This window comes from Leuciscus leuciscus (assembly GCF_965113295.1).
Source record: "Leuciscus leuciscus genome assembly, chromosome: 23".
Lineage (NCBI taxonomy): Eukaryota > Metazoa > Chordata > Actinopteri > Cypriniformes > Leuciscidae > Leuciscus > Leuciscus leuciscus.
Window position 1 is genome coordinate 18,074,997 of NC_138747.1, and position 26,867 is coordinate 18,101,863.

General features: G+C 37.9%; 2 protein-coding genes and 1 long non-coding RNA gene across 18 annotated transcripts in view; 1 reads left to right on the plus strand and 2 right to left on the minus strand.

Annotated features, from left to right (window-relative positions):
- Positions 1 to 22,684, minus strand: part of ect2 (epithelial cell transforming 2) — a 30,148-nt gene extending 7,464 nt beyond the window's left edge. Inside the window, exons 1-25 of one of the 7 annotated variants that reach the window (XM_082156220.1) lie at positions 22,366 to 22,684; positions 21,598 to 21,779; positions 21,362 to 21,441; positions 18,538 to 18,633; positions 17,203 to 17,385; positions 14,881 to 14,970; positions 14,681 to 14,791; positions 13,072 to 13,145; positions 12,312 to 12,442; positions 11,946 to 12,061; positions 11,568 to 11,630; positions 10,258 to 10,480; positions 9,833 to 9,949; positions 8,454 to 8,578; positions 7,084 to 7,203; positions 6,941 to 7,009; positions 6,716 to 6,826; positions 6,513 to 6,609; positions 6,195 to 6,276; positions 5,925 to 6,003; positions 4,142 to 4,261; positions 2,520 to 2,658; positions 1,309 to 1,463; positions 586 to 693; positions 273 to 413 (exon numbers count right to left, since the gene is read on the minus strand). In XM_082156220.1, the coding sequence (XP_082012346.1) occupies positions 273 to 413; positions 586 to 693; positions 1,309 to 1,463; positions 2,520 to 2,658; positions 4,142 to 4,261; positions 5,925 to 6,003; positions 6,195 to 6,276; positions 6,513 to 6,609; positions 6,716 to 6,826; positions 6,941 to 7,009; positions 7,084 to 7,203; positions 8,454 to 8,578; positions 9,833 to 9,949; positions 10,258 to 10,480; positions 11,568 to 11,630; positions 11,946 to 12,061; positions 12,312 to 12,442; positions 13,072 to 13,145; positions 14,681 to 14,791; positions 14,881 to 14,970; positions 17,203 to 17,385; positions 18,538 to 18,633; positions 21,362 to 21,441; positions 21,598 to 21,730 (2,763 nt within the window). In that variant the 5' untranslated portion in view covers positions 21,731 to 21,779; positions 22,366 to 22,684. The remainder of the gene's footprint in view (positions 1 to 272; positions 414 to 585; positions 694 to 1,308; positions 1,464 to 2,519; positions 2,659 to 4,141; positions 4,262 to 5,924; positions 6,004 to 6,194; positions 6,277 to 6,512; positions 6,610 to 6,715; positions 6,827 to 6,940; positions 7,010 to 7,083; positions 7,204 to 8,453; positions 8,579 to 9,832; positions 9,950 to 10,257; positions 10,481 to 11,567; positions 11,631 to 11,945; positions 12,062 to 12,311; positions 12,443 to 13,071; positions 13,146 to 14,680; positions 14,792 to 14,880; positions 14,971 to 17,202; positions 17,386 to 18,537; positions 18,634 to 21,361; positions 21,442 to 21,597; positions 21,780 to 22,365) is intronic. The other 6 variants (XM_082156223.1, XM_082156221.1, XM_082156222.1 and 3 more) reach the window with 6 other exon arrangements.
- LOC309488221 overlaps positions 1 to 26,867 on the plus strand; it is a 159,140-nt gene that overhangs the window by 92,552 nt on the left and 39,721 nt on the right. The window lies entirely within an intron of this gene.
- Positions 24,673 to 26,867, minus strand: part of mcf2l2 (MCF.2 cell line derived transforming sequence-like 2) — an 84,758-nt gene continuing 82,563 nt past the window's right edge. For all 10 annotated transcript variants that reach the window (XM_082156201.1, XM_082156197.1, XM_082156203.1 and 7 more), the window contains one exon: positions 24,673 to 26,053. In XM_082156201.1, coding sequence (XP_082012327.1) covers positions 25,989 to 26,053 — 65 coding nt within the window. In that variant the 3' untranslated portion in view covers positions 24,673 to 25,988. The remainder of the gene's footprint in view (positions 26,054 to 26,867) is intronic.

Sequence of the window (26,867 nt, forward strand, 5' to 3'; positions counted from 1 at the left end):
GCTGACAAGCTCCAAAAATGTTTTTCTTTTTTTCTTTTTTGTTGTTGCTTTATTCTTCGAGTGAATTAGCCTTGAAGGAGCACATCCTATAGATGCATCATGTTGCTGTGCATGTTTTTCTGAACATTAGTAAGAGGATGGTGTGAATAGGTCTTAAATGTGAGTGTGTTATATTATGCTGCATCAATCGACCGGGTGTGCATCTTTTATTCGTGTGTTAGACCAGTGAGAAGAAAAAGACAGACAGAGAAAGTGTGTGTGTGGGGACTCACAGCCAGTGTGGAGCTGCTGGACATTCGGCCCATGTGATCGCCATCTGGGCCAGGACTCCTCTCATCTGGGGTACCATTGGCCATAAATGCCCTCTGAAGCACACGCTTGGGGGTTTTAGTGAAAGAAAACGCTCTTGTGACCTGAACACACAAAAATGCACAATTAGTCTATACGTTTTCTACAAGGCACTGAGTTAAGAATAGTTATTTTATGATATCATTCTCAAGAAAGCATTCAGAACATTGACAGCAAGACCAAATTTGCACGCGTGTCGTGTAATTGTTTTCTGTAGTTTCAGGTTCCTCGCTCTACCTTCTTTGAGGTCTTTTTGATGGCCCTGGATGCTCGGCTGAGCGTGCTGTCCATGTCCTTTGTGCTCACTTGGACGGAGTCAGGATCAGTGCTCTGAATGAGATCTTCCTGTTTAAGACATGGAAAATTAAATAAATACACAGCGATACTGCTGGCCTGTCAAAATGCAAAGAGAAGCATCACTGTTTAGCTTTCCAAACAGCTGGGGCTTCTTGATATTCAAAGGAGCAGAGAGTGAATGAGGCCGCATTTCACGTGGGTGACGTGTGGATAGCTCGCCACCTCATGGTCGATGGGAGAACTGCAGGCCAGGCCAAAACGCACTTAGCCGCAGGGTTTGGTCTGATTGTTTTAATTATAAAGGGAAATACATGCATCTGTCCGCCTGCACCAATTACAAGTGCTGTGGTGGATGGCCTGGGCGGGACCTGCGTTTCTGCAGCATGAAGATAAAGACGTCTGTGTCTGAAGTGTAAAGTTCAAGTACAATTCCACTCTTAATTACATTAATCTGCCTCCCAGTTTAACCACACAGGAGCATCTAATAGGATTAGCCAACACCAAAAGGCCCACACAAACCTCCTAATTTATAGCCACAATAAAAGAAAGCAGAGCTAATAAAATAAATAATTGAGTTCTGTTCCAGGCCTGAGGGGGATGATCTGAGGAGGAAGTGACCATGTTTCTATATGTGTGTGTGTTTGTGCGTGCGTGTTCACTCACCGCATCAGCTCGGCAAATCGTGTTGGCCACTTGTCGACATAGAGTTTTGAGCCAGGCAGATTTGAGGGTGTCCTCGGCCGTCAACTTGAAACTGAATAACAGGTTCTCCTGTTCTGTAGGAGGACGTACCACCAGGGCAAAGGCATTCTGACAATCTGAGAGATAAACAAATACACACAAAATTGTGAGGTCAGGGATGTGACCTAGAACTAAGGCTGGGCGGTATGAATCTTCAGGATGATGCGAGACCCTTTCAGAGTTTATTTTCTAATAATGACCAGCTGGATGTACATTGTCACTGACATTTTGTTCGTTTGCAAACATAAAACAACATTCACAACACATTTAACATCTATCAGATCTTGTCTTTCCAAGTGAAACTATATTCATTGGGAATCAATGTAGGGCAGGAGTTCATTCTATACATTGATGGGACCATAACAAGTGGACTACTGGGAAATTAGTTAATTTGAAACATGAAATTGATTCTAGTATGAGCCGCTCTTGTGGACGCACAGATTTGAATCTCAGTCAAATTTCCAGGCTCCAGAATGTGATCTTCATCAATAATGTGCTATTACGGTGTGAAATTATGGTCTTACTGTGACTTTAGCTCATCAAAATCCAGTAAAGTAGGGCTGGGTGATATATTAAAAATTCACAATATATTCTCAATGATTCTGCTGGTGATAAAAAATAATGCTGTGAATATTGCAAAGATTTTATATGCGTTTTATGGCCATTGAATTTCCTAAAGACCACAGAATCAGATTAGTTTTGTGATCCTTCCATTTCCTTGTTTGGCATAAAAGAATTCAGACGTGTTTTATTAGCATATCCGCTATAGACAATCACAAAAATTATTTTAGAGCCTGCAAGTTTGATTAATTTCTCTGAACTGGTTTCAAAGAAATCAAATCAAAACTCTTACATCCTCGCCTAAAATGTTCATAAAATGTTTAATAAAACTATAAATGTGCTATGTATTGCAATATTTGTAAAAGTAAACAAGATTAAGGATTTAGTGTCCTTTATAATCTGTTTTAGACCAAAATACAAATCATTTTGACCAACATCAGCCAACTCTACAGTAAACTGACACACTTAACCAGACTTAACCTCCCTCTCCAGGGTGCCAATTCAGAACACAGAAAACTCAAATATGCACGAGTGCACTTGGTAGAATGCAGAATGCCGGGTGGTCCCCTCACCCTCTGTGTCTTGGATGTCAAGGACTCTTCTGATCTGGGACAGGGGCATCAGGGCTATGTGTTTGAGCTGGGCGGCCGGCCGTGTCTGACCCAACGGACTCCGGAACGTGGTTATCACCTTGTGTCTCTTCCTGGCGATCTGAATATGAAGACGCACAAGGAAAAAGCACACACACACACACACACACACACACATTATTAAACGCTTAAAACATGCAGCTTTCTTCATAATGCAGGAATGTCAATGTTCTCTTCTGGAATAGTGGGGAGTCCTTCTGGTGCTTTAGAAGAGCTGAAATGTGTAATGCAGATCGGGGTGACAGATATGCATACAGAGGACTTCCTAAAATGAATAATTGATCACTCAGAGTCTTCCCTTCTCCCTGCTCTCATTACTAGGCCAGAGCCGGCATTGGGCGAGGAGAACCACAGCCACATACCGGCACACACGAGCGAACCCCTCCACGGGGCTTAAACGCATCCCCTTCACTAAGGGGGGAAACAGGCCAGAGAGTCGAGTCAGCAAGCACAGATTGAACATGCATAAATTACACATTTTTCTTCAACGGTGCCGCTCACCCGTAAACTGAACAAACAATTGTTGAGGTTGCTGAAATTTTGGAGAAAAAAAAAAAAGGGAGGAAATTTAGGGAGGACAGAGGGAAGGGAAGACCAAAAAAGGGGATGTCCACTAGATATTCACAACAAAAAAAAGATAAATCTAGTTTGAATACATGTGCTAGTTCCTTAGAAAGCTAATAGGTTAAAAAATTGATTTAATGAAAAATGTCAAATGGAGTAAACAATGCATCAAGTAACATTTTCCTGACACTATGTAAATATGCGAGTATATGAATAATTTTTAAAAAGTAATAAAGTGAAAAGTACTGTTACAGAATAAATATTTGAATCATAAATATTCTGGTGTTTTCTTGGGGTTATACTAGTTGGTATTTGAACTATACAGTCGCAAAAAGTCAAATTATTTGATTTTGAAATTTGTTCCTACTTTTAAATAATAATAAATAAAAAAACATTTTGCATTTTAAATGGGAATTTGCATTTTTCCTTCATTACATTTTCAGGATAATTACACCACCTAGAGAATTTCAAATAATCAAACAGTATTTTCATTCCGAAGAACATGCTTATAGAAGAGGTGTATTTAAATTGCTGTCAGCATTTATAAAATTTTATTGTTTTTGAACATTTCATAACAAATTTCATGAAAATTAGAGAAAGATCCAGATACACGCACAAAATAATAATAAATGACACCTAATGGATTCATAAAACAACTGTGGATAGCTCCAAAGTAATTCTGATACTTAGCATTGAGTTTATCAATTTAATTGTTTTTTAAAATGCAATGTGGGTGTAATAATAGCAAAATAGTGAAAATCTAGCAAGTAGTTTGACATAAGGCTACCATAAAAAAAAACCATAAACAAGACCAGAAATCAAGACTGTCTTTCATATATTGGTGCTGCTTTTAGGAAGCTGATGGAGCATTTGCAATGCATTATGAAGAAAAGGGGGGGGGCCTTCCCATCTGTAATATCTCCATAAACGCATTCAGAAGAGCAGATATGGTGCAATGACAAGGAAAGACTGAGCTTTACCTCCAAACAGTCGTTGAAAAGGAAGAGTGTGACATGTTCTCCCCGATCGCAGGGTTTGTCTCCCAGAGCGATGGTCTCCACCCTGTGAACCAGACTCCGGTGGGACGACAACAGATTGGCCTGCAGGCGCACACAAACACAAAAATCAGTTTCCTCCTCGCATAACATTTGCAACCTTTTCAGCAAATGAATTAATTATAAGTGATTGGGTGTGCAGAAATTTGTTCAAATCAGAGCGCCTGATGAACATGCTGCATTTCCTGTCTCTGAGCCTGCGGGCACATATTCTCAGATTCCTCCGAGTGCTGTTCCTGGATCAGACTCTGACTCGTGTCCATGCTGCTTTAGTTCCCATGAGCTACAAAAACCAAACTCATCCAGGAAAAGCTGGGGGGGCGATCATTGGTTTGGCAGCCACGTCTCTAAACGCAGCTGTTCTGGGGCGAATCTGACAGGAGACAACATGAGCTGACTCACTCTGATCGATTTAATGGTGAAAGGAAGTTTCAGAGAGCATGGCAGCATCTCCCATCACAGAGAGAAGAGGAACATCAACCAACAATACAGCGTCACACTTTACAATTTACTGTTGAAATAGCCATATTCTAACACATTCATTGCATTTAATACATTTCTTGAAGTCCACTTCTAAATGTTAGTTAAGCTTTATAGCACTAAAAATGGTTAGTTTTACAATACCATTTCCGCCCTGTCTGACCTTTAGAAACAGACTATTTCAGCTTTAAAATTAGAAATGTGGCTTTAAAGTGCCCCTATATTATTACAACTATAGTTTTACATGCATCCAAGATCAAAACACTATATTTTCTCAGAATATACATTGCAGCATAACCTCTTTTCTCAGTGTTTGAAATGGTTCCATAAAGGATTCAGTCTCTCTAAACCCCTCCTTTCCGAGAGCCTACTCTGCTCTTATTGGTCAGATGGCCCAGTTGGTTGTGACTGGTCTACCGCTCAGCGCATGTTGGAAACAAAAAAGCCATTACCATATCTGAATTTCAGCTCTGGAGGTTTCCTCAGCACAGTGATCCGAACAGTACCGATAGCATATTTTGGAAGTGCAAGCAAAGTGGATTTGCTTTTGCAGCACAGAAAACAGGGTATTCTTGATGCCGATTACACGATCCAAACTCTTCTAGGCCTCAGGTAGAGCTACAGTGTTTGCATCGGGTCAAAGTAAATGTCATTCGAGGCTACCATAGATCTTTGTAGATCTTTTACATTCACAAACAGCCATATTAAACACTACATGAAAGGTAATTTCAGAAAAAGCACAAGAGAGGTACTTTAACATCTATTTGGAAATGACATCTCTTGCGATTGGCTGCGCTCTATTGCAAAATAGTTGAAATGTGTAAATGGATGGTCATGTTTTAATGTGCTCATGGTTCTGACCTCAACACTGTGATGATTTCTGAATGAGCGGTTTTTATAGTTTTCATGGTCTGAGTGGACTGGCGGTGGAGATTTGCTTGGTGAATGCTGGACTATGCTTACATCATACTCCTATTTCAAAAGAGCGACAAAAATCCCTTGGTCATAATATGGTGACTTCATTTGTGCTGGTCGGGGACATGGAAATGAGGTAAAGTTATTTGAGAGCTGTGACAGAGGGCGGCGATTTTCAGCAAATAACGCATTTCATTGCAGTCTGTTGACTCAAAGCTTCAAAAGACTTGGAATATAGCTCTGCTTGTTTGAAGGCAAGTAAATAACAGAATTATGGGTGAACTATTTCCAGAAAAGTGGAAAAATTACTCACAGGGCAGCCGTCCACCTCATAAACAACATCAAAGATCTGTTTCTGTCCCTCTGTTTTCCTTTTATCCTCATTTATATGCCTGTAAAAATAAAGAGAGAGAGAAATCTAAAGAAATCTTTAGTTAAACGTCACTGTTTCAGCCCACTAAAACTGTTCTGGCTGAAAAAGAAAAACTAATTTGGCTGAAATTTGTTGCTTGCCAAAATGTTGGTGCATTTTCAACACAAATCTATTTTAAGGAAAACTTTAGGAGTTAATCGCAGGACTCACGTCATCACTTCCTTGAGAGACTCGATGGCCTTTTCAAGTGTCTCTTTATCTGGGTTGTCATCTGATGTGTGTTTCTTTATATCTACAAAGAACAAAATCCACTCTAAATCACGTTTTCTTGTGTCAGCATACAGAGGTGAAACAAACCGCTTATTGAATAATGTTTGTATTTTCCATGAGGTTGATCAACAATTGTTTTTTTTCCCCATGCAATGGAAAAAATTTTAATCATCTGGATTCAGTCAGATTTACTGAATAGAAACAGCTGTTTGTGTGTCTTTCACTTGCATCCTGCCGACAGCCGTATTCATGCGTTACCGTTCAGCAAGAGGGCGACGCTCGGCAGTCTCTGTACTGGACGAATCAAAAGCTCAACGAGAGTCTGGCGGCCACACTCGGGTTTAGCCTGATTAATCTGGATAACAAAATGAAAGAAGATGTGAATAAACGGTCTTCATGAAAAAAGCCTATATAAAACCATTTAACTACAGAGTAGATTTAAACTCTAAAGATATCAGTACCTTCAGGAACGCATGAAATCTTGGCTTCTGTCTCTCACATCTCACTATGGTCTCTTTGCTCATCTCAAAGAAGTTGACAAATGGTGGGTAGGCCTTCACCAGCTCTCTAGACTGAGAGAGGATTTTAAAAAATAAAGAGAGATCACAAAAGCTGCCATTCAGTCTTTGACTTCGTTATGAGCTCCATGCCGGAGGAGGTCGAGTTCAAAGCTTTATCACACTCACATATTTCAGAATAATGTCTCCAACGCTCCTCTCTTCAGACCAGTTCATCACCAACTCCTCGAGATCCGCCTGTCAAAGCACATTCATCAGCGAACACGTTCAACACAGCCTTTACTCAGCGTTTTGGAAAGGTTATTGCCTACCTTTATTCTCGTGTGCACATCATAGATGTCTGGAATACTGCCAAAGATGGTCTTGATCTCTTCTTGAGCTAGAATGGGGCCGCCCACCTGACCCTCTTTGTCCAGTGGGTCTTTGAAGAGCTGAAAGAACCGATGAATAAAAGAAATTACATCACTAAGCCAGGATGGACCACTCACTAATGCCGTGGGACTTGACGGTAGAGGTCTGCATTCCTGCCGATTAGATTTGCTGCGGGACTGGACTAAACCTCTGATTTGTAGGCATGAGAGGGAGCTATTTCTAAGAGATGGCAGCCAAAGTGGGCAGATTTATAGTAGAGTGGGGTGATAGTTTTCAATATTTTTCAGTCTTTTGACATTTTAAAATAAACCCTAAAACTGTAGTTTATTCACTTCCATTAAAAAGTTTGAGGTAGTCAAGTTTTTTTTTAAATAAGTCTCTGATGCTCAAATTGACACTGTATTAAAAATACAGTAAAAACACTGATAATATTGTGAAACAGTATATTACTACTTAAAATAACTTTTCTATTTGAATCTATTCTACAACATTTAATTTATTTTCTGTGATGCAAAGCTGATTTTTCATCAGCCATTACTCCAGTCACATGATCTTTAAAGGGGTGGTATAATGCTCTTTTCCCAAGATGTAAAATAATCTCTCAGCCAAGTAAAGCTCAATTAAATTATATGCGCTAAACTTATTTACAGGCGACTGTAATCGTACAATTTACTATTCTTTGTTTAAAGTTTTTTTTTTTTTATGATATTTGGTCGCATATGCGAGTGATTTACTCGTATAAAAAAGAAATTAATTTATAAAAATAATATAAACTAGTCATAAAATGTATAACATTAAATAAATATATAAATTACAATTAAATTATAAATTTTTTTATATAATAAACGCTTGAGAACATAACATATGGAAACGATTTACAGTTCTGCGAGAGTGGAATGAAACTGGGAAAATCAGTCCCGTGCAGACCTCTACTTGACAGCTACTCCATAAACTTAATAACAATCCAGTGGACCACAATGGAAAGGTCAGGCTATTCAGTATTGCCTGATGATCTGACACCACTGTTCAGTGAAATTTGCTGGATTCTGATTGCATATGATGTGGCATTTACTATGCAAGCAGACACAGAAGTGTGTGTGCATGTGTGTTTTTGTATGAGCTCCACATGTAGGAGTGCAAAGCAAAGCTCAAACGTCCATGGCATTTCTGCCGAAATCTAATTCATTTTCCCCACTACTGGTCAGAGGCACTGGTTTAGCTTGATAAGTCCACAGCCAGGTACCACATTCTTATGTGTGTGAAAGGAGAAAGAGAACACACAAGACGCACACGCTCACTGAACACAAACCTGCATGACCGTGGCCAGGATATCAACGTAGTTGCTCTCGGTTTGATAGAGCTCCTTGGAGACCTGCCATCGCGCCGACTGCTTGGGAAGGGCGGGAGTTGAGCATTTGGGAGGTTTGGCATTCTCTGAAACACATAAGCAGACACGCAGGGGTTAGCAGATATATTACACATTGTTTCTTCTCATCCTATGATAGGTTTCATCCTCTTTTTAAAATATATCTGATGTTGAAGAAAAATAAAGTCAATAGGAATCTATGAAATCATAAGTTAAAATTTGCAGTTTAATTAAAAGTAATGTTCCATGTTCAATAGAAATTAAAATTAAAATCAATCAATCAGGAACAAAGAAAAAGAGTAAAATGCACCATTCTATCAGTTATTCTGAAGTCATTTACTCACCCTCATATCATTCCAAAATACTTCTTCAGTGGAAAACAAAAGAATATATGTTGGTAACTAAACAATTTTGGTTCCCATTCCATTGTATTGACCAAAAGAAAAGAAAAAAGTCAATTGGAACCAAAACTTTAAAAAAATATTTCTTAAGCTCAGCAGAAGAAAGAAATGCATACAGGTTTAGAATGACATGAGGTTGAGTAAATGATGATATAATTTAAATGTTTCAGTGGACTATCCATTTAAGTACAGGTGGTGTAAATATTAAATAATCTTAGTCATTTTTGCTGTTCTGTTTGGTAAAATGGCAGAACTTTTAAAAAAAAGGAAGAAAAATATTTTCTGTGGTTATCGACATGAGGGTGTGTTCATTTACATTTTACATTTACATTTATTCATTTAGCTGACGCTTTTATCCAAAGCGACTTACAATTGCTATATATGTCAGAGGTCGCACGCCTCTGGAGCAACTAGGGGTTAAGTGTCTTGCTCAGGGACACATTGGTCTCTCACAGTGGATTCGAACCCGGGTCTCTCACACCAAAGGCATGTGGCTTATCCATTGCGCCACCACCACCCCGGTGGTGTTCACTGTTCACTCTTGGCAGGATTGGTTTCCATTGCAAAATATATGTCTCAAAAGCTGTTGTTTTTTCATTTGTTTGCTTTGTATCTTTAAGTTCGGTCTTAAAAATGAGAGAGTATGAATGCTAAGTGAACCAGGTTTAAATGTATCATTTTCTTTTTTGGTCCAGACCAAAAGAACCAAACAAGTATGAACACACCACCCTCAATTGTATTGAGCATTGTGCATTCCAAGGAAATAATAATAAATAAAATAAATAAAAAACACGTTTGAACCAATAATAAGACATTTTTATCAATGTAAGCAACCTCCATTTCTCCAAAAGACCTACATTAATATAGGTAGATGTTTACATTAACCCTACACCCTCTGGGCTAAAGTTGTATGAATGTCACCTGTCTGGTTTTCCTGCCTGCACACTGGAGTGCTTGTACGCTGCAGTGGCCACTCTTTCTCTGATCTACGCTGTCTGGCACTCCTCCGCCTACCGCTGCTCCTCCTGCACCTGAGCTCTGCAAAAAGACAGCTGCCTCACTCATCTAAAACAAACCCTGACCTGGTTCTGGTTCATCTCAGCCTTGCCTGGGATCACCCTGGACCTCAGAGATCAAAGCCTAGAGAGTTCTGGAACAAGAACTCTTACATAATGCAGTGGGAACTTTTGCAAACTTTTCAAACAACCAATCAGGGCAATGTTGTTATTTTTTTACTGAATGTTACAAAAATTAATTCTATCCATTTGTTTAACTAGAGAAGACAGGGGGAGTGTTATATTATTTGTCCGCTTTAGTCACATGACATGACGGATCATTCATTTCACCTCCACTGGTTTTGCACGTGTCGGGTGTGTTGGAGATGTCCAGCAGTGAGCCCATGGAGAGGGAGTGCTCAGCCGAGGGTCTCTTGCGTGGTGGGAAGGGAGAAATCTCTGTCTCTTTGGTGAGCTGAGCCAAAGTTTCTCTGAGACGACGCCGTTTCCTGCCACTGTTGGGTGTCGTGAGAGACAGCAGAGACACGGCTTTCTTCATCGCAGGACTCTCCGGCTGAGAGGACGACACAGTGACAACATATATAAGTGCACTGCACTTTAGTGAAGATGTAAATTCAACCACAGTACTTATAATTCATGATACGTTGCATTATAAAGCGAGGCAGAGATGACATATTAAACTAGTTCGCATTTTAGCACTAATAGCACATGGGTAACCAAACAGTTGATGGGCCCCCCATTGACTCTCATAGTATGAAAAAACACAGTACTATGTCAAAAGGGCCTGTTTGGCTGATGACATTCTTCAAAATATCTTTTGTGTTCAGCAGAAGAAATCATTCATTCAGGTTTGGAAAAACTTGAGTAAATGACAGAATTTTCATTTTTGGGTGAACTAAGCATTTAAGTCAATGGGTTTTTGAATAGGTTTTTGGCTAAATGCCTAAAATAAGATATTTTCATATTTAGTCTATGGCAAAGAAATACATCAGTAACACCACTTTGTGATTTTTTTTTTAAAAGCTTTTAAATTGTCTTGAAAATGGCTGTTGCTAACAAGTGGCTAAATGGGACATTATTCTAACTCAATTTCAAGGATTATAAAAGGATTTAAAAGACTGAAAGAGTAGTCAGGAGCAAAATTGTGGGGGCATTGAAGTCATAGGGAAAAACTGTTTAGGGAAAAACTGTGGACCGGGCAACCCTGGCTTGAACTACTAGTGACTGATTTTTTTTTATTTTTTTTTTAACTGTTGATGCATTATTGTCACATTAACTTTGACATTCCAAAATTCAACATGAGACATTTTTTTCACACACAGTATGAGTTGCAGTCTTCCACCCCTTTTGATTGACAGGATATAATCATCCCTTATCAACAGCTGTTTATAAACAATCGGCTGATGGCTAATAGTGAAAATAATTGCTTTTATCAGCCAATACATTGGTGCATCCCTAGATTTAAAATATTACCTGAAATCAGACTTCTACAAAAGCACAGACCATCACTTCAGAACTAATTGTGAGGTTTGCTGTGAAATGTTTATGTTAATAATCAAATAAAAAAATCCTCTAAAGAGAAAACAAATGAGATTAGTACTTCCAGAACCAAACTGCAGTCATTTTACAGGTTTCCTCACCTTTTCATAAGAGTACATAGATTCCCCAGCACGGGCGTCCATTTGTATACTGCCCCAAAACCACTGCGGAAAAACACAGAATGAGAAATAAAAGAACACAAACCTAAATGCATTCATGCATTCATTTAAAACACCTCCACTGAACCCTTTAACACCTTTAAATAAATAGTGATGCATTTATGATTGTAACTGAACTACTAAAACCCCTGATGTGTGCCAAAAAAAAAAAAGATTCCCACTCCTCGCAACATACTACAGTAGATAATGGACTACTGACAGTAAACAGCGTGAAATAACAGAGTGTATTTCTACACACTATTATTAAGGACCCACACAAAGCCCAGCGTGTACTTGTGAGATGTTAAGTCAAGATCATACCTCCTGCTTCACTACATAGAGTCTTTTCAAGGGAGTAAAGGGCAGTTCTTTAATGGAGTTCTCTTCAACTACCAAGTGAGTGCACTTTTCATCACCCACCGCCTGGACTCGTCCACCTGAACAAAACAAGCAGAACACACTCCTTTAAAAAATCCCCCTCAAGCAGAAGTCAGGGGTCATTGGCTTTTATAGAGAAGGTCTAGCAATAAAATACAGAGACTACGTTGGGTCAACGTCTCAGATGCATCAGAATGAAAAAGCTTTGGTTAATCGAGAATTATTTGAGCAGAAGTTGTTTGACATTTGAAAACATGAAACGTTTTAGATTTGTTTCAGAAAAGACACTGAAGCATGAGAGTTCAGTACCGTGTTTCTGAGTCCTCTCCTCCATGTTAGTTTTCTCCTCCTCAGAGAATCCCAGAAAGCTCAACACGCAGTCCTGGAACGGAGGGACTTTAAACTCTGTGCGGAACTCCTCGTTGCCTGCGTGGAAATTGCTAAACCAAAAAAAAAAAAAAAATATATAAATATATATATATATATATATATATATATATATATATATATATATATAAAAATACGCAATCAGACACACCACCAAAATATGGTTAACTCAACTTAACATTAACTACTAGCCTGCGCCATTTATATTTCATCATTCAAAAAGGAATGCAATTTCAAAGGAAGAGCAAATTATATTTTGATGAAAGATTATAAATAACGTTCACTGATGCATCTTGCACAACAAGGCCAGACACATGTATTAAGACAGAGCAAGGTCAATTTTGATTCAATATTGGCTTCAAGACTTTCTCCATTAAGTATTGTAGGGGCAGAGTGGACGGTATGGAGAAGAAAAAAAAAACCTTAGATTCAACATCCAGTCCAGAGTGGCAGTTCATTAATGTGAAAGGTCAGGTTCAATGCTCAATACATGTGTGGAAAATGTCAAAAACTAATTGCAGTGGAAATCACTTTAAATATGGAAGCAGGGAGTGTCCGTCTGGTTTGCGCACCAGTGGCTGGACTTTTCGGCTTCATCATTCAGTTTTTACTCCTCTATACCCACACTGTGGATTGACGCAGGGAATAGTTTTATGCCCGACACACACACACACAATCTTACATGTCATCTCTGTGCTCCCATGCCTTGCGTATCCACTCAGGGGTGAGGATGGGTGTGCCCATGCACACTGCCAACTTAAAAAAAAAAAAAAGAAGAAGAAAGCAGTTAATAGCATCAGGACGGAAGAGATCCCCTCACCATAGCCTGCTCGATGCATTATGCATGAGGCTAATGAATGATTCAGCCCAATTCAGCACGCTGTGAGAAGAGATACAAGAGAACTGTTTTAATCAAACCCTTTCTAAATAACGCAGACACATCAACAGCAGACCACGTTTCAGAGAGCACACCTGGAGCTTGAGGAGCCATCAGGAAATAGCCATCACTGAACAAAAAGACATTTAATCAAGAGTCTCTTTACTGAGGTTGATTTTTAGGACTTAAAATATGAATGAGGAAATAAAGGATATAAAGAGCAATGCATTTAACAGTCTGGGTGATTGACTTTTCCTAAACACTGCAAGACTATAAAGGTTTCTGGGATTTGAAGGTGAGAGCGAATTTAACCAGTATCAAATCACCTGATTTTCAGTCCATTATGCTGATTATTCTGGTCCAGAACTACACTTAGACAGGAAGAGCTCATCTGACAGGCACATAAAGTGATCAAGTTTGTTTTGTTTTTTTATGTAGCGTTTAGGAATACTTTTTTATTACAATAATAATAAAAACATACAGAAAACACGTCTATAGACTGTGTAATCAGAATGTTTGTCGATCCAAACGTGATATTTACAAATTACATTACAGTTAAAATTTTGGAGTCTGTACGTTTTTGAAAAAAACTCTCTTATGCCCACCAATGCTGCATATTTTTTTTAGCTCAAAATATTGTAGAAATATAATACATAAAAAACTAAGAAACATGATTAGAATTTAAAATATCTTTTCTACGTTAATATATTTGATGTATGTGTGTACATATATTTAATCATGTGATGGCAAAGCTGAATTTTCAGGAGACATTACTCCAGTCTTCAGTCACATGATCCTTTATTTGATGCTCAAGAAACTTTTCTTATTATTATCCATGTTGAAAACAGTTGTGCAGCTTAATATTTTTTTGTGGAGAACATTATAAAAAGAAATATGGATTCTTTGATAAAAAAAGAAAGTTCAAAATAGAATATTTATAGAATATTTTTTTAAACAAATATTTTTGCCATTTTTTATTAATTTAATGTATCCCCTGCTGAGTAAAAGTATTAATTTCTTAAAAAGAAAAATCTTACTGGCCCCAAACATCAGAATTTTCATTCTGTTGTGAAAACGGTTCCTTAAACTGATTATGATCCATAATATCAAAGTATTTTGTACATCCGTGTTTTGAATGCATGTATACTTTTTTGTATATTTGTTCATTGTGTAAATTTGTATGCATATATATTACTCTCCTGTAGAACACACAGCCATGCCTCATCTTTACATTGGTGTATATGATTTGATTTGTGGCAGCAATCATAGATACTGTCATTACAGCAGGGTGAGTCAGACCCAAACAAAGGATTTCAGAACTGAAAATCTTTTTCCCCTGATGATTCAGTATAGACAAAAATCAGTGGGTCTGAAAGATGATATACATGTATGTGTGGATGGGGTGGATAAATACCCTGTACTTTTCACCATGGGTTGAATGGGCGATGAGGTGTGAGACTTTAGCGCTGTCAAACTCTTTTCGGATGGTACCCCCCATGTGATGAACGAGATTTACCAGGGTAACCTGAAGAAAAACAGTTAATTGGGACAAATAATCCAACAGTCAAATTATGGGCTGTTTTTGAGTCCAATGAGCAGACAAGCAGAACTCACCACTTCCTCTTTTTTACGGAATCCGGTGAAGCAGAGAGACAAGTTGAGCATAGTCATAGAGTAGAGAGGCCTGGAGGAGAACGGCAGAGGCTGCGAAAAAGGGCATGGACCATCACAAAGATGGAATACATCATTAATACGAATAAAAGAAGATCACAAATCTGAGGATGCACAAGAAAAACAGACTGAACAGATTAGGACTATGCCAAGACAAGGCGTTTTTGTCAATGGAAGACACTAACATTTAGACGTCTTTAAGGTACAGTAGCAACTAATGTTCCCTCTAAGCCAAGCATGTCCAATCCTGCTCCTGGAGGGCAACTGTCCTGCAAAGTTTACCTCCAACTCCAATTAAACACACCTGAACCAGTTAATTAAGGTCTTAATAGGCATACTAGAAATTTCCAGGCAGATGTGTGGAGGCAATTTGGAGCTAAACTCTGCAGGACAGTGGCCCTTCAGGACCGGCTTTGGACACCCCTGCTCTAAGCAGACCCTTAAATATTGATGAGCCAAAGCATTAGCCACAGGTGAAGCGAATATAATTGATCATCTCTTAAGGCCACATATTAAGGTCTGGGTAGATTAGATGGTAAGCAAACAATCAGTTCTCGTAATCAGCATGTTGGATGCAGGACAAATGGGCAGGAATAAAGATCTGAGCGATCTTGACAAGGGCCAAATTGTTATGGCAAGCCGACTGGGTCAGAGTATCTCTGTTGCTCCCGGTCAACAGTGGTGAGAATTTACCAACAGTGGTCCGAGGAGGGACAAACAACAAACCGGCGACAGAGTGTTGGGCGCCAAAGGCTCATCGATGCACGAGGGCAATGAAGTCTGGTCTGAACCAACAGAAGCTCAACAGTGGCACAAAATTTCAATGATGGTTATGGGAGGAATATGTCACACAGTGCATCAAATTCTTCTGCGTATGAGGCTGTGCAGCCACAGGCCAATCAGAGTGCCCATGATGACCCCAGTCCACCTTTAAAAAAGCCTACAAAGGGCACTCGAGTGTCAGCACCGGAACTTAGAGTAGTGGAAGAAGTTTAATGAATCCAGTTCTCTTTTACATCACGTGGACAGCCATGTACGTGTGTGCCGTTTGACACCAGGATGCACTGTGGGACGATAACAAGCCGGTGGAGGTGTCATGCTCTGTGCAATGTTTTTCTGGGAAACCCTGGGTCCAGCTATTCATGTGGACGTACCACCACCTAATCATTGTTGAACACCACTTAATGACAATGGTGTTCCCTGGAGGAAGTGGTCTCTTTCAGCAGGATAATGCACCCTACCGCACTGCACACATTTGTGTGTTTGTGACTTAAAGAATCTGCTGCTAATGTCTTGCTGCCAGATACAAAGAGACATCTTCAGAGTCCATGCCTCGGGAGGTGGGCACTGTTTCGGCAGCACTCGCATGGCAATAATAAAGTATTTAAATACATTAAAAAAATGTACTTCATAAAAAATAAAAGTATAAATGATAAATAGCATTATTATACAAATAATACAATTATTTAAATGATAAAAATACAAAATAAATATACTGTAAGTTTATTATTTTATTATATAAAAAAATGTAAAAAACAATGGATAGAAAAATGATATTTTATTTTGTTTTATTTAAATTTCAAAAACAATAAATATATATAAAATTCCTTTAAAATTATAAAAACAAACACATGTACGCATGTGCATTTTATTCAAGTATTTTATATATATATATATATATATATATATAATTATTATTAACTATTATGTACTATTGTTATTTGTGTATAACTTACAATACATTTTAAATGTTATTTATTTTATTTACATTTATATACATTTTATTTCAATTTTTTATACATTTCTGTGTGACCGCTCAGGTGTTAAGACTATGGAGTGTGTACTGTGGCAGATAAGCTGTGTACCGCAAGATTTAACAGCAATAAGACAAGCCCTCATTTCTCAGTGGAATGTCGCAGTCGTATCTATATTCTTGTGTTCGTCAGACTTAATCTTTCTGTCCGGTACCGATCGCTAGCCAGCCAAGTGTTCGTTTTGCTCTGGAATATCTGGAGGAGTCAAACAGACACTCCTGCGTACACTCAGATAAGCCAGCAACATTTTTCAGGCTATACAGAAGCAATCAAAGCTGCTTACGAATCCATTTCAGTTGGAAGAACAACTTTATTTCAACAGGCTTTTACTCAACCCATGACGGCAAGCAGATGCTGCTAGTATCAAACCATTTCACCACCTCAGGGAGGAAAAAACACAGAAGATGGCTGTGATCCTGTGGGTGCTTGTTGTTTTATTTCAGGGTCTTACCTCTCCCTTGCTGGCGCAGTGCATCACGGCAGGAGGCCCCAGGATACGGCTGTCATTCTTGTACAAGAAGCTGTATTCGGGAGCCTGGAAGTCTTTCAACACAAACACAGTCTCGAACTCGCAATTCTCGCCATCACCAAAATCTCTGACATTGTCAGTCTTGATGCAGCGGGTGTTTATATCCTAATGGGATGAAAAGGAAAATTCATAACTGAAATAAAAATGACAGAAAACAATATCAACAAACACATTAGTTAGATTGTGATCAGCATGTCCTCAAAAGCAAAGAGATATCTCCTTTAGTATTAGGAATCTTAAAGATGTTAAAGTGTTCTGACAGATGACATACTGGAGAAAGACAGCAGTCATTTGTCACATGTAGATTTAGTGACACAAAAACAAGTGTCAAGGACGGTTCACACAGGACAGCTAGACGGAACAGAGTGAAAAGATGAATTTTTCTGATGCCATGGCCAATATAGGATATATACTTATACATGCTTATTTATGCCTGTTTTTTAAGCTATATTTTTGCCATTATCATGCACTCACATAAAATATGTAATATTTAATACTTTACTTCTAATGTTTTATAAAATGTACAAATTAGTTTTAATAACTAATACAATACTACACTAAAATAGAAGTACAAATTTATACTGTGTCTAATATATATATATATATATATATATATATACACAGTACTGTGCAAAAGTCTTAGGCATGTTTTGCATGTTAATTTTTTTTTTTGACACCCCAAATAAATTAATAAATAAATATTTATTAGGGGTGTCACAATATAATCGCAATACAAAAATGCATGAGTTCAGTATCGTGATATGTATTGAATCGTGACATATTTATTTAAAAGTATTTAAAACCTATACAGATTAATAATAGTAATAATGATGTGCACACAGTGCAAAAGCATATGTCCGGTGTGAACAGCACCTTACATTTTTAAAGGGAACTGAAAGGAGGTCTGTTAGTTCAGAAACTTCCATTATTCTTGTCTTTTGGGGTTTACTTTCAGAAAAGATTATTCTTACCTGCATGTAAAAACAAAAGATTAAAAGAAACAATTAAATGACACTAGAAAGGGATTAATCACCAAAGGGTTGATTACATAATTGATTGAATTAATTCTTAATTATGGATTAAAGACCACCTGTTGGACAAACACAGGACAAGTTGTTAGATCACATTGTTAGAACTTAGTCCAGACCACCGTGTGAGTGAGTTCGACATTAGACAGCGCAGTGCCCGACCGAGTCCCCATGCTGCAAATCCCCCAGTGCTCTCAAGCATGCAAAGATTCTGGATCCCGAGACGTACCATATTGACTATAGATTTTATCAATTTCTCACGCGCCTCTGTGCCCGGCTGCCCTTCTTTAATCTTTACCACCGGGACTTCCATTATTGTGATGGCCTGTAAAAATGAAGAATTGACGTCAACCTGGCAACCCAAAGCTGATAAATTTCCCAGGCAGGAGGGTCTTACAACCTTGTCAGAATCGAAATGAGAACTTCAAACAAATGTCAAGCAAAGTCCAGGAGGAAGTTCTGCTACGTTAATAAGTTGCAGGGAGAATAGAATACTAAAAGAAGCAGCTACATCTGAAGTCCTCTCACATCATGTCAAGGGCAAAAGGAGAATTTCAGGAACATCCCCATCCTCCCCAATGCACTACATAAGAATATTTCATCCTGAATCCACATATTCCAGCTTTATCATTTATCGAGCTCTGGGCGTAAATGTCCCATCATTGACCCTCCAAACACAAACCGTCAGAGCAAATTACATTCATAACATTCATGACCTTTCGTCCGTCAACTCCCAACCGCCACATACCACATCTCAGTATAAGAATGCTGAGTAATATGTTCATCAGCATCGAATCAGAAAAAAAAACACCGTCCTCAAAGGTGGCGTACAAACTACTGACACGCTTATCCGAATTCTGCATCGGTCCTGGGCTCAAACAGACATTTCATGATTCAAAACAAAGACTTACTAAATGTCTACTACTGTTTCAACACAGGCGTCTTAAAGGATTTGGTCACTCCAAAATTGATGATTTACTCACCGCCATGTCTTCCAAGATGTTCATGTCTTTCTTTCTTCAGTCGAAAAGAAATTAAGGTTTTTGAAGAAAACATTTCAGGATTTCTCTCTATATAGTTGACTTCAATGGGTTGAAGGTCCAAATTGAGGTTTCAAAGGGCACTACATGATCCCAGACGAAAAATAAGGGACTTATCTAGCGAAACGATCGGTCATTTTCTAAAAAGAAAAAAAAGAATTTATATACTTTAACCACAAATGTTCGTCTGCTCTAGCTCTGCGATGCGCCACGCATTACGTAATCACGTTGGAAAGGTCACACGTTGGCGGAAGGTAGGGTAGGGTGAAAAACTCCCATTTCTCATTTTCTCCTCCAACTTACATTAAATCATCAGGATTAATTTCCCAACTAATTGAACTAATCCTTTAAATTTGATCTCATTAGAAAATGTACCAATTGTTAATCTAGGATCTAGTAGTGTTTCTCCAGAATTCCATGTGGTGACACTCATTTTTGTCTTCTTGTATGAGGCTGAAAGTAACACAATGACCTACACCGTTTGACATAACACATAAAAAAATATAAATGAATGAATATACAAATAAATTTATAAAATAGCAAAACAATTCCATTGCCACATCCAAGGATATCACCGTGTCCCAACCAGACGCGACATCCGCGATAAGTATTTTTATTTGTCCAGCGACAAATAATTTGTCTGTGCACAATAGACGCGACTGCGAGATGCGTCAAAATCAATCAAAACCCAAAGCCAATCAGAACAGCGTGTGGGCGGAGTCTCGCGGCAAGTGCAAGTAGACTACATAATCAAATTCACAAATATTACACCATTTAACCATTATTAAAAATACATAGGCTACTGAGTTACTAAAACAATCTGTCAAATAATACACTTGTTTGTTCACAGTTTGAACTTTCTTGTTATCATTTGCTTCATTTCAAGATATGAGGTGAATTATCCATTGTTCCTTTAACAGCTACAAAGCTGAGAGCACTAAATGATATTCAAAGTCACATTACACGCTTTTAACATTAAATAAAGCACATAAACAGTACCTGAGATTTATCATTGCCACACGTTGTGTTTGTTGTTCCAGCCGCGGCGTCGCATAAAAATAGAAACCGTTTCTAAAATGTAATCGTCGCGTGTCGCCGTTGCGGCTGGTTAGGACAAAATCTCTATTTAATATGGAAAAGATACCTTGTATCGCGCATCACGTGTAGTTAGGACACGGTGTACACATGTCTGCCAAAATGAATTTGGGGGCAGTAAGATATTTTTATTAAAGAACTTATTCATACTTTTATTCAACAAGGACACTATCAAAACTGACGAAAAAATATATATTTATAATGTTGCAAAAAAAAATTTATAAATGTTTTTAACTTTCTATTAATCAAAGAATCTTGAAAAAGAAATGATATCACGGTTTCCACAAAAAATATTAGGCAGCACTAACTTTTTCAATGTTGATAAGAAGAAATGTTTAGGATTTCTGAAAATCCATCACATGAATTAATGATATTTTACACTATATTCAATTGGAAACAGTTATTTTTAAATTGTTATTAAAAAAAATTGTTTTCAGTGTGCTTTTGATCAAATAAATACCGCCTTGGTGAGCATAGGAGACTTCTTTCGAACTTTGAGTAATTGTGTTCATGTAAATGTGTAAGTGCACTACATTTGCTGCTCAGACCATCTTTAAGCAGTCAAGGACACAAGTGTATCTGAATAAAAACTACTGTTTTTAATTTTATCTTAAAATGACCCTAAAATTCAATCAAAAATGTTTTCAGTCAGGCAAACGGAAGAATTTAATGTTTATCCTTCATGCATGGTACTGGGCACAAAGCTGGCCAACACAAAATGACTTCCTGTTAACGAACTGATTACTTTTAATCAGATTAGAAGATTTTCAAAAAGTTCTTTTCTCCAGCAGAGCTCACACTGAACTGACCGTTCTAAAGTAATGCATCTCATTAATGTAGCTCTTCTTGCCTCAGTGAAAACCATATGGCTATGGCTACAGTGAAATCAATCTATATGAATAGCTTCTTCTACGGTACCTGAAGAGCTTTCTCAAGTTCTGCGATGTTGCCGGCCTCGCCCACCAACACCACCCTGGTCTCAACTCTGGGCAATGCATCTGAAAAAGAGAAAAGACCACAGGCAAAGGTGACTCTCTATGGAAATAGACTGGGAGAAAATAACCTCTTGTTAAGTTTGTGCGCAGCAAAACGGTCCACACTACAGAAATGTCAGATGATATAGGGTTGACCGAGAAGGAGGGCGGTTCACTTACCCTCTGTCTCGTCTGCGTGTAGACCCAAGAAAAATTGCTCCTTTGTGGTCTCGGCCATCCGGGAGTCGTAAACGGAGGAGTCCACCAGCAGGCTGCGGCCCGGCCCTAAAGTAACTATGCTGCTGTCAGCCATGGCGCTGTGACAAGGGGTGGCGACCCAGTCCTGTCCAGAATATCAAAAGCTGGAAGCCAGAGAGAAAGTAGTGAACAAGGGCAGCACAGGCACAAAAATAAGAAACAATCAATCGAGCTTCTAGGAGGGAATGAAGGATAAAGGGAGAAGAGAATCAATGTGTGTGTGCACACATATATATACATACACATACACACACACACACACACACACACACACACACACAGACATAGACATATACATATATATATATAATATATTCTAAAATTAATCTTCTTAAAATCAAATCAGAAATTCAACTCACCACCTGCATAAATCTAATGAGTAATTATTCTGAATGCAGCATTACAATAATAAAATGCTGCTGCAGTTCATTAACTCCCTCGATTGAGTTAAAACATTACATGTATATTCATTAGGGTGTACATTTTGATAGGTAATGAAATAAAGTTTCACATATTGTAAAGATCTGTCAGCTTTTTAGAGAGCAATGGTATGACAGCCGATTGGCAGCTGCAATGCACTTCAATAACATGCGCTAGCATAGGGGTGGCTAGCTAACTTCTAAACAAAAGATTTTCTTCTTAAACAGAGCCTTGTGTTTAGCTTTAAGCAAATGTATAATGAAAACTTACCGTTTAAAACTCTAGACCAGATTTGTGCTGGAAAATGTTCTGGTGAATGAAGAAACACTGAGAGTTCGGCTGGTTGCTGAACCAGCTGAGCAATCTGGGGTTATGTGTTAGCCAAACTATTGATTAAAACTAACGCCTGCAAACGTAAACACCGCTGTCGTCGCAATGACACGTAAAGTTTGCCCAATGCGCAAAATAATACGGTTAAGTTACGAAAATAAGTTTAGTTGGAATTTTAAGCCCATTGTATACGCTCATTTGATAGGTCGTTTTCTGCTCAAATCTCTTTCTGAATTCAAAAAAGCAAGCAAACATGAGAGCCTAACGCCGATTGGCTGAGAGTGAAGAGCTCGGCGGAAGTGACGCCTCTGATTGGCTTTTGAATTCAAACGGCGATGCACGCTGAGGCTCCCTCGGTGATAGAATGACACACAATTATTTAATTAAATTGCCGGTATTTAACATTATGAATAAAACACAAGATACTGATGTAAACACAAAATTGCAATGTAATTCATTAAAACACACAAAAAAGTCGCGAACTAAAAGACAATGTTAATCAATAAAATAATGAAAATCATTGTTTAGCCTCAGGCAAATTTATGTCTAACTTAAACAGTATGTTAAGACTTTACCATGCTAACCATAGTTTCCATCGATATACATTTATTGTCATTTATAAAATAATATAACTTCATATGGGATTTTCTTTGGTATTGTAGAAACTGTATTATAATGATATTATATTATATTATATTATATTATATTATATTATATTATATTATATTATATTATATTATATTATATTATATTATATTATATTATATTATATTATATTGGGGTCAAGTTCTCTTTTTGGGGGGGTGGGGTAATTGGTCTTTTAAAGGACTCAAATAATTTAAGAATTAAAGGGTATTTAAGGTAATAAAGAAAACAGCAAAATGAGTCCTAGGTCTAATTGTAGTTGTAAAGTAATCAATTGAAACTATTTGCAAATAATATTGAAAAAAAAATTGCCTACATGAATCATGTAAATGAATGATAGCATATTTTCATAATGTTTTGTCATTCTGACAACAAACAGTTGTGCATAATGGAGTGCAGCAAAGCAGCATCAAGAATATCAAATGTTGGCCATAAATTTGGGGGGGACTTGTCTCCCTCAATGTTTATAGTGGTTATGGCCCTGATTATATTATACTAATTGGTTACACTTTACTTTGATAGTCCACTTTAGACATTCTACTAACTATAAGTAACTTTTCAACCGCATGTCAACTAACTCTCATTAGATAGGCTGTAGTAGACAGTGTTAGGGTTCGGGTGTTAGGGTTCGGGTTAGGAGAATAAGTGGACTTTGCAAAGTTACTTATAGTCAGTAGAATGTCTGTCAGAGGATCATCAAAATAAAGTGTTATATTAAGCAGACAGTCCACTAATACTATAATGAGAGTTAGTTGACATAGCCTATAGTTGCAAAGTCAGTAGAATGTCTAAAGTGGACTATCGAAATAAAGTGTTACCTATATTATATAATAAAAAAAATATGCATCCATATTCTAAAATCCAATTTTATTATTTTTAGCCTATATGGTTTTATAGCAACTAAAACTGTAGTAGCAATTGTATTTCAATGAAAAATACGGTATAGTGAATTTTTATAAGGTGAATCAAACTAAATAAAGACCATGTATGAAAATAAATGAATGCATGATTAAATTATGAAATGTAGTTTATTTCCTTAGCATTCACTCACATCTCAAATGTGAACTCTTTTGTCCGAAAGATTAAAACCTATCATCCTGCACTGTCCTGATGTGATCTCGCCCAATTATCAGCATTTGAAATGCCCTCCGGTCATCCAAAAGAGCAGCCCCTTTCCTGCTGACAGAAGTCTCATTCTTTATTCTGCCCGGCCTGGTTTCGGGCAGGAACGGCTCCTGATAAATAGACTGCCAGGTGTCTTCAAAATCTTTAGGCACCTGAAGCCAAAGTGAAGGCTGCTGGAGTGCACTTTTTTAAAATTCGGTTTCAATGCTTGTCACATCTCTCTGGGTCTTTGTGTCCCACTCTCTCCACTCTCTCCTGCCGCCCCTCAGGAGTTTTTGGGGAGTTTGAAAGCACCCTCTGTAGAACAAAGCCAAGTGAATCTTGCCTGTCCCTCTCTCTCCTCGCTGTCCTTCCCTCAGACTCTTCTCTGTCGCACCCTCTCTTAAAAACAAAGCTTCCAATTACAACCAAAAAACAGCCTGATGGAACACAGCTCTCAATCAGAAGTTCCTGAAGGTTCTCAAGGGGATCCGCGGAGAAGATTTTGTTCATTTTATTACATTTTCATCACATTTATCAAACTTCGGTTGAGGCTTCATAGTCTCCGTAAGAAAAGTCATATGGTTTTGCAATGAATGTATTTCAATTATGCATATGAAAATCTACAGAGTTATGTAATACATATTCACATCAGCTGTAATATTGTCCATAGGGAAGCTGTGAAAAGCAAAATATTCACATACGTATGCACAGAATGATGATGCCAAGAATTACATCGGCATTCAATATCAAATCTTTGTACTTACTTAGATATTTACATTCAAGCAAATAAAGCAACTCAATAAGATAAGATAGATATCAGAAAGTAATCAAACTACTGACTACATTTAAATCGCAATCATATGTGGATATTTACGGTTATGAGACGAAACATTTGGCATCATTACTACATTCACTGTCAAACTGCGCTCCGGTTCTTCATGTCATAGCAGGAAGGATACAGTACATCTGATTTCTGTATTGGATTCGGTTACTCTTTAGCACAAACTGACAACATTCATGAGCAGTACTGCCAAATAACAGCAAAGCTGGAATATTTATGCAACAACAATCATTTTCTGAAATATATATATATAAAAAAATCTGTAAATATTACACATTTTTACTACGTTTCGAGATTATTTACAACCAGACCATGATAGAGATGAATATATCACGTTTAGAGGAAGGATTACAGATATTCAGCTTTCCAAACAGCAGAGCAACGAAGCTTTACAGATGGCTTATGCAACTTTCATGTCAGAATATAAAAGAGAGTATAAATATTGTACATTAGAGAATATTAATTCATCAAAAGTGCTGTGTTTCTGACCAACAGTCTCATGAACAACAAAACAAATCAAGTATAGCATTTCAGTGGAAGTTTCAGCAGGACGGAACGGTCTTGAGTCTCTTTCTCTCAGTGTTTTCAAAATGGCCACCTCAGTGCTGATATCATCCCGCACAACGCCCGGTGTTCACAGAGGTCCTTTGCGGTTATATTTGTATATTTCTCTTCAAATACCCCTGCATTTGCTGCTAAGGCACAGCAGAGTGAACGCACGAAGGCTGCATGCTGGATTTCCGACTGCAGAATGTTGTCAGTGTGACGTCAGCGCTGGAGAAGGCCAGAAAAGACCGGAATCTGTTCTGATTGGTCGGTCTCATCAGAACGCTCGTATAGCAGCAGAGTTTAGAAGGTGTCTGTGTGGTATTACAAAAAGCTGTTGTCGAGTATGATGTATAAGCATGGGGAAAGCGAGGACACATCACGGGACGTTCAGCGAGCAAATCTGCTGTCCTGAGCGGGATGTTCAGCATGTGTCGTCTGCGCCCTCTGTTTTGGTAAGGGCAGCGGTGCAGAGGTCACTGAAAATATCTGAAATGAAATTAAAAAGAGAAGATTAGTTACGTAACGTACAGTCTTTTCATTCAGAGGAACGGGAAACAGGTGGCAAACAAAACCAGACCTTGCAACAGCACTCGATCATAGCAAGGACAAGATCCATACATACAAGAAAACAGAAAAGACACGACAAAGACGCAAACCTTCAGAGTGATTCATGTGCTTTACGTCTTTTGAAATGGGATGAGAGAGTTTTGTTCCTGCTATGGTCAGCACAGGTGAAAGAAGCTTGAAGTGCAACATGAAAAACATACAAACTTCAGTATATTCTGAAGCTGCAGGGCTCAACTATAAGGATGAATCTATTGGATAAGGATTTCTGTGATGCAAAGCTGAATTTTCAGCATCATTAACTCAGACTTCAGGGTCACATGATCCTTCAAATTCTAATATGCTGATGTATTAATGTTGGAAGCAATTGTGCTGCTTAATATATATATATATATAACCTGTGATACTTTTTTCAGGATTCTTTGATGAATAAAAAGTTTAAAAAGAACAGCATTTATTTAATCATTAAGAAATCTTTTCTAACAATATGAATCTTTACTATTACTTTTTTTTAAATCAATTTAACACATCCTTGCTGAATAAAAGTTTTTGTTGTTTTTTTGACAGAAAAAAGAAATACTGACCCCAAACTTTTGAACGGTGGTGTATATTGTTATAAAATATTTCTATTTTGAATTAATGCTGTTCTTTTAAAACTTTTTATTCATCAAAGAATCCTGAAAATAAGTATCACAGGTTCCAAAAAAATATTAAAGGGATATTTCACCGCTGGAAA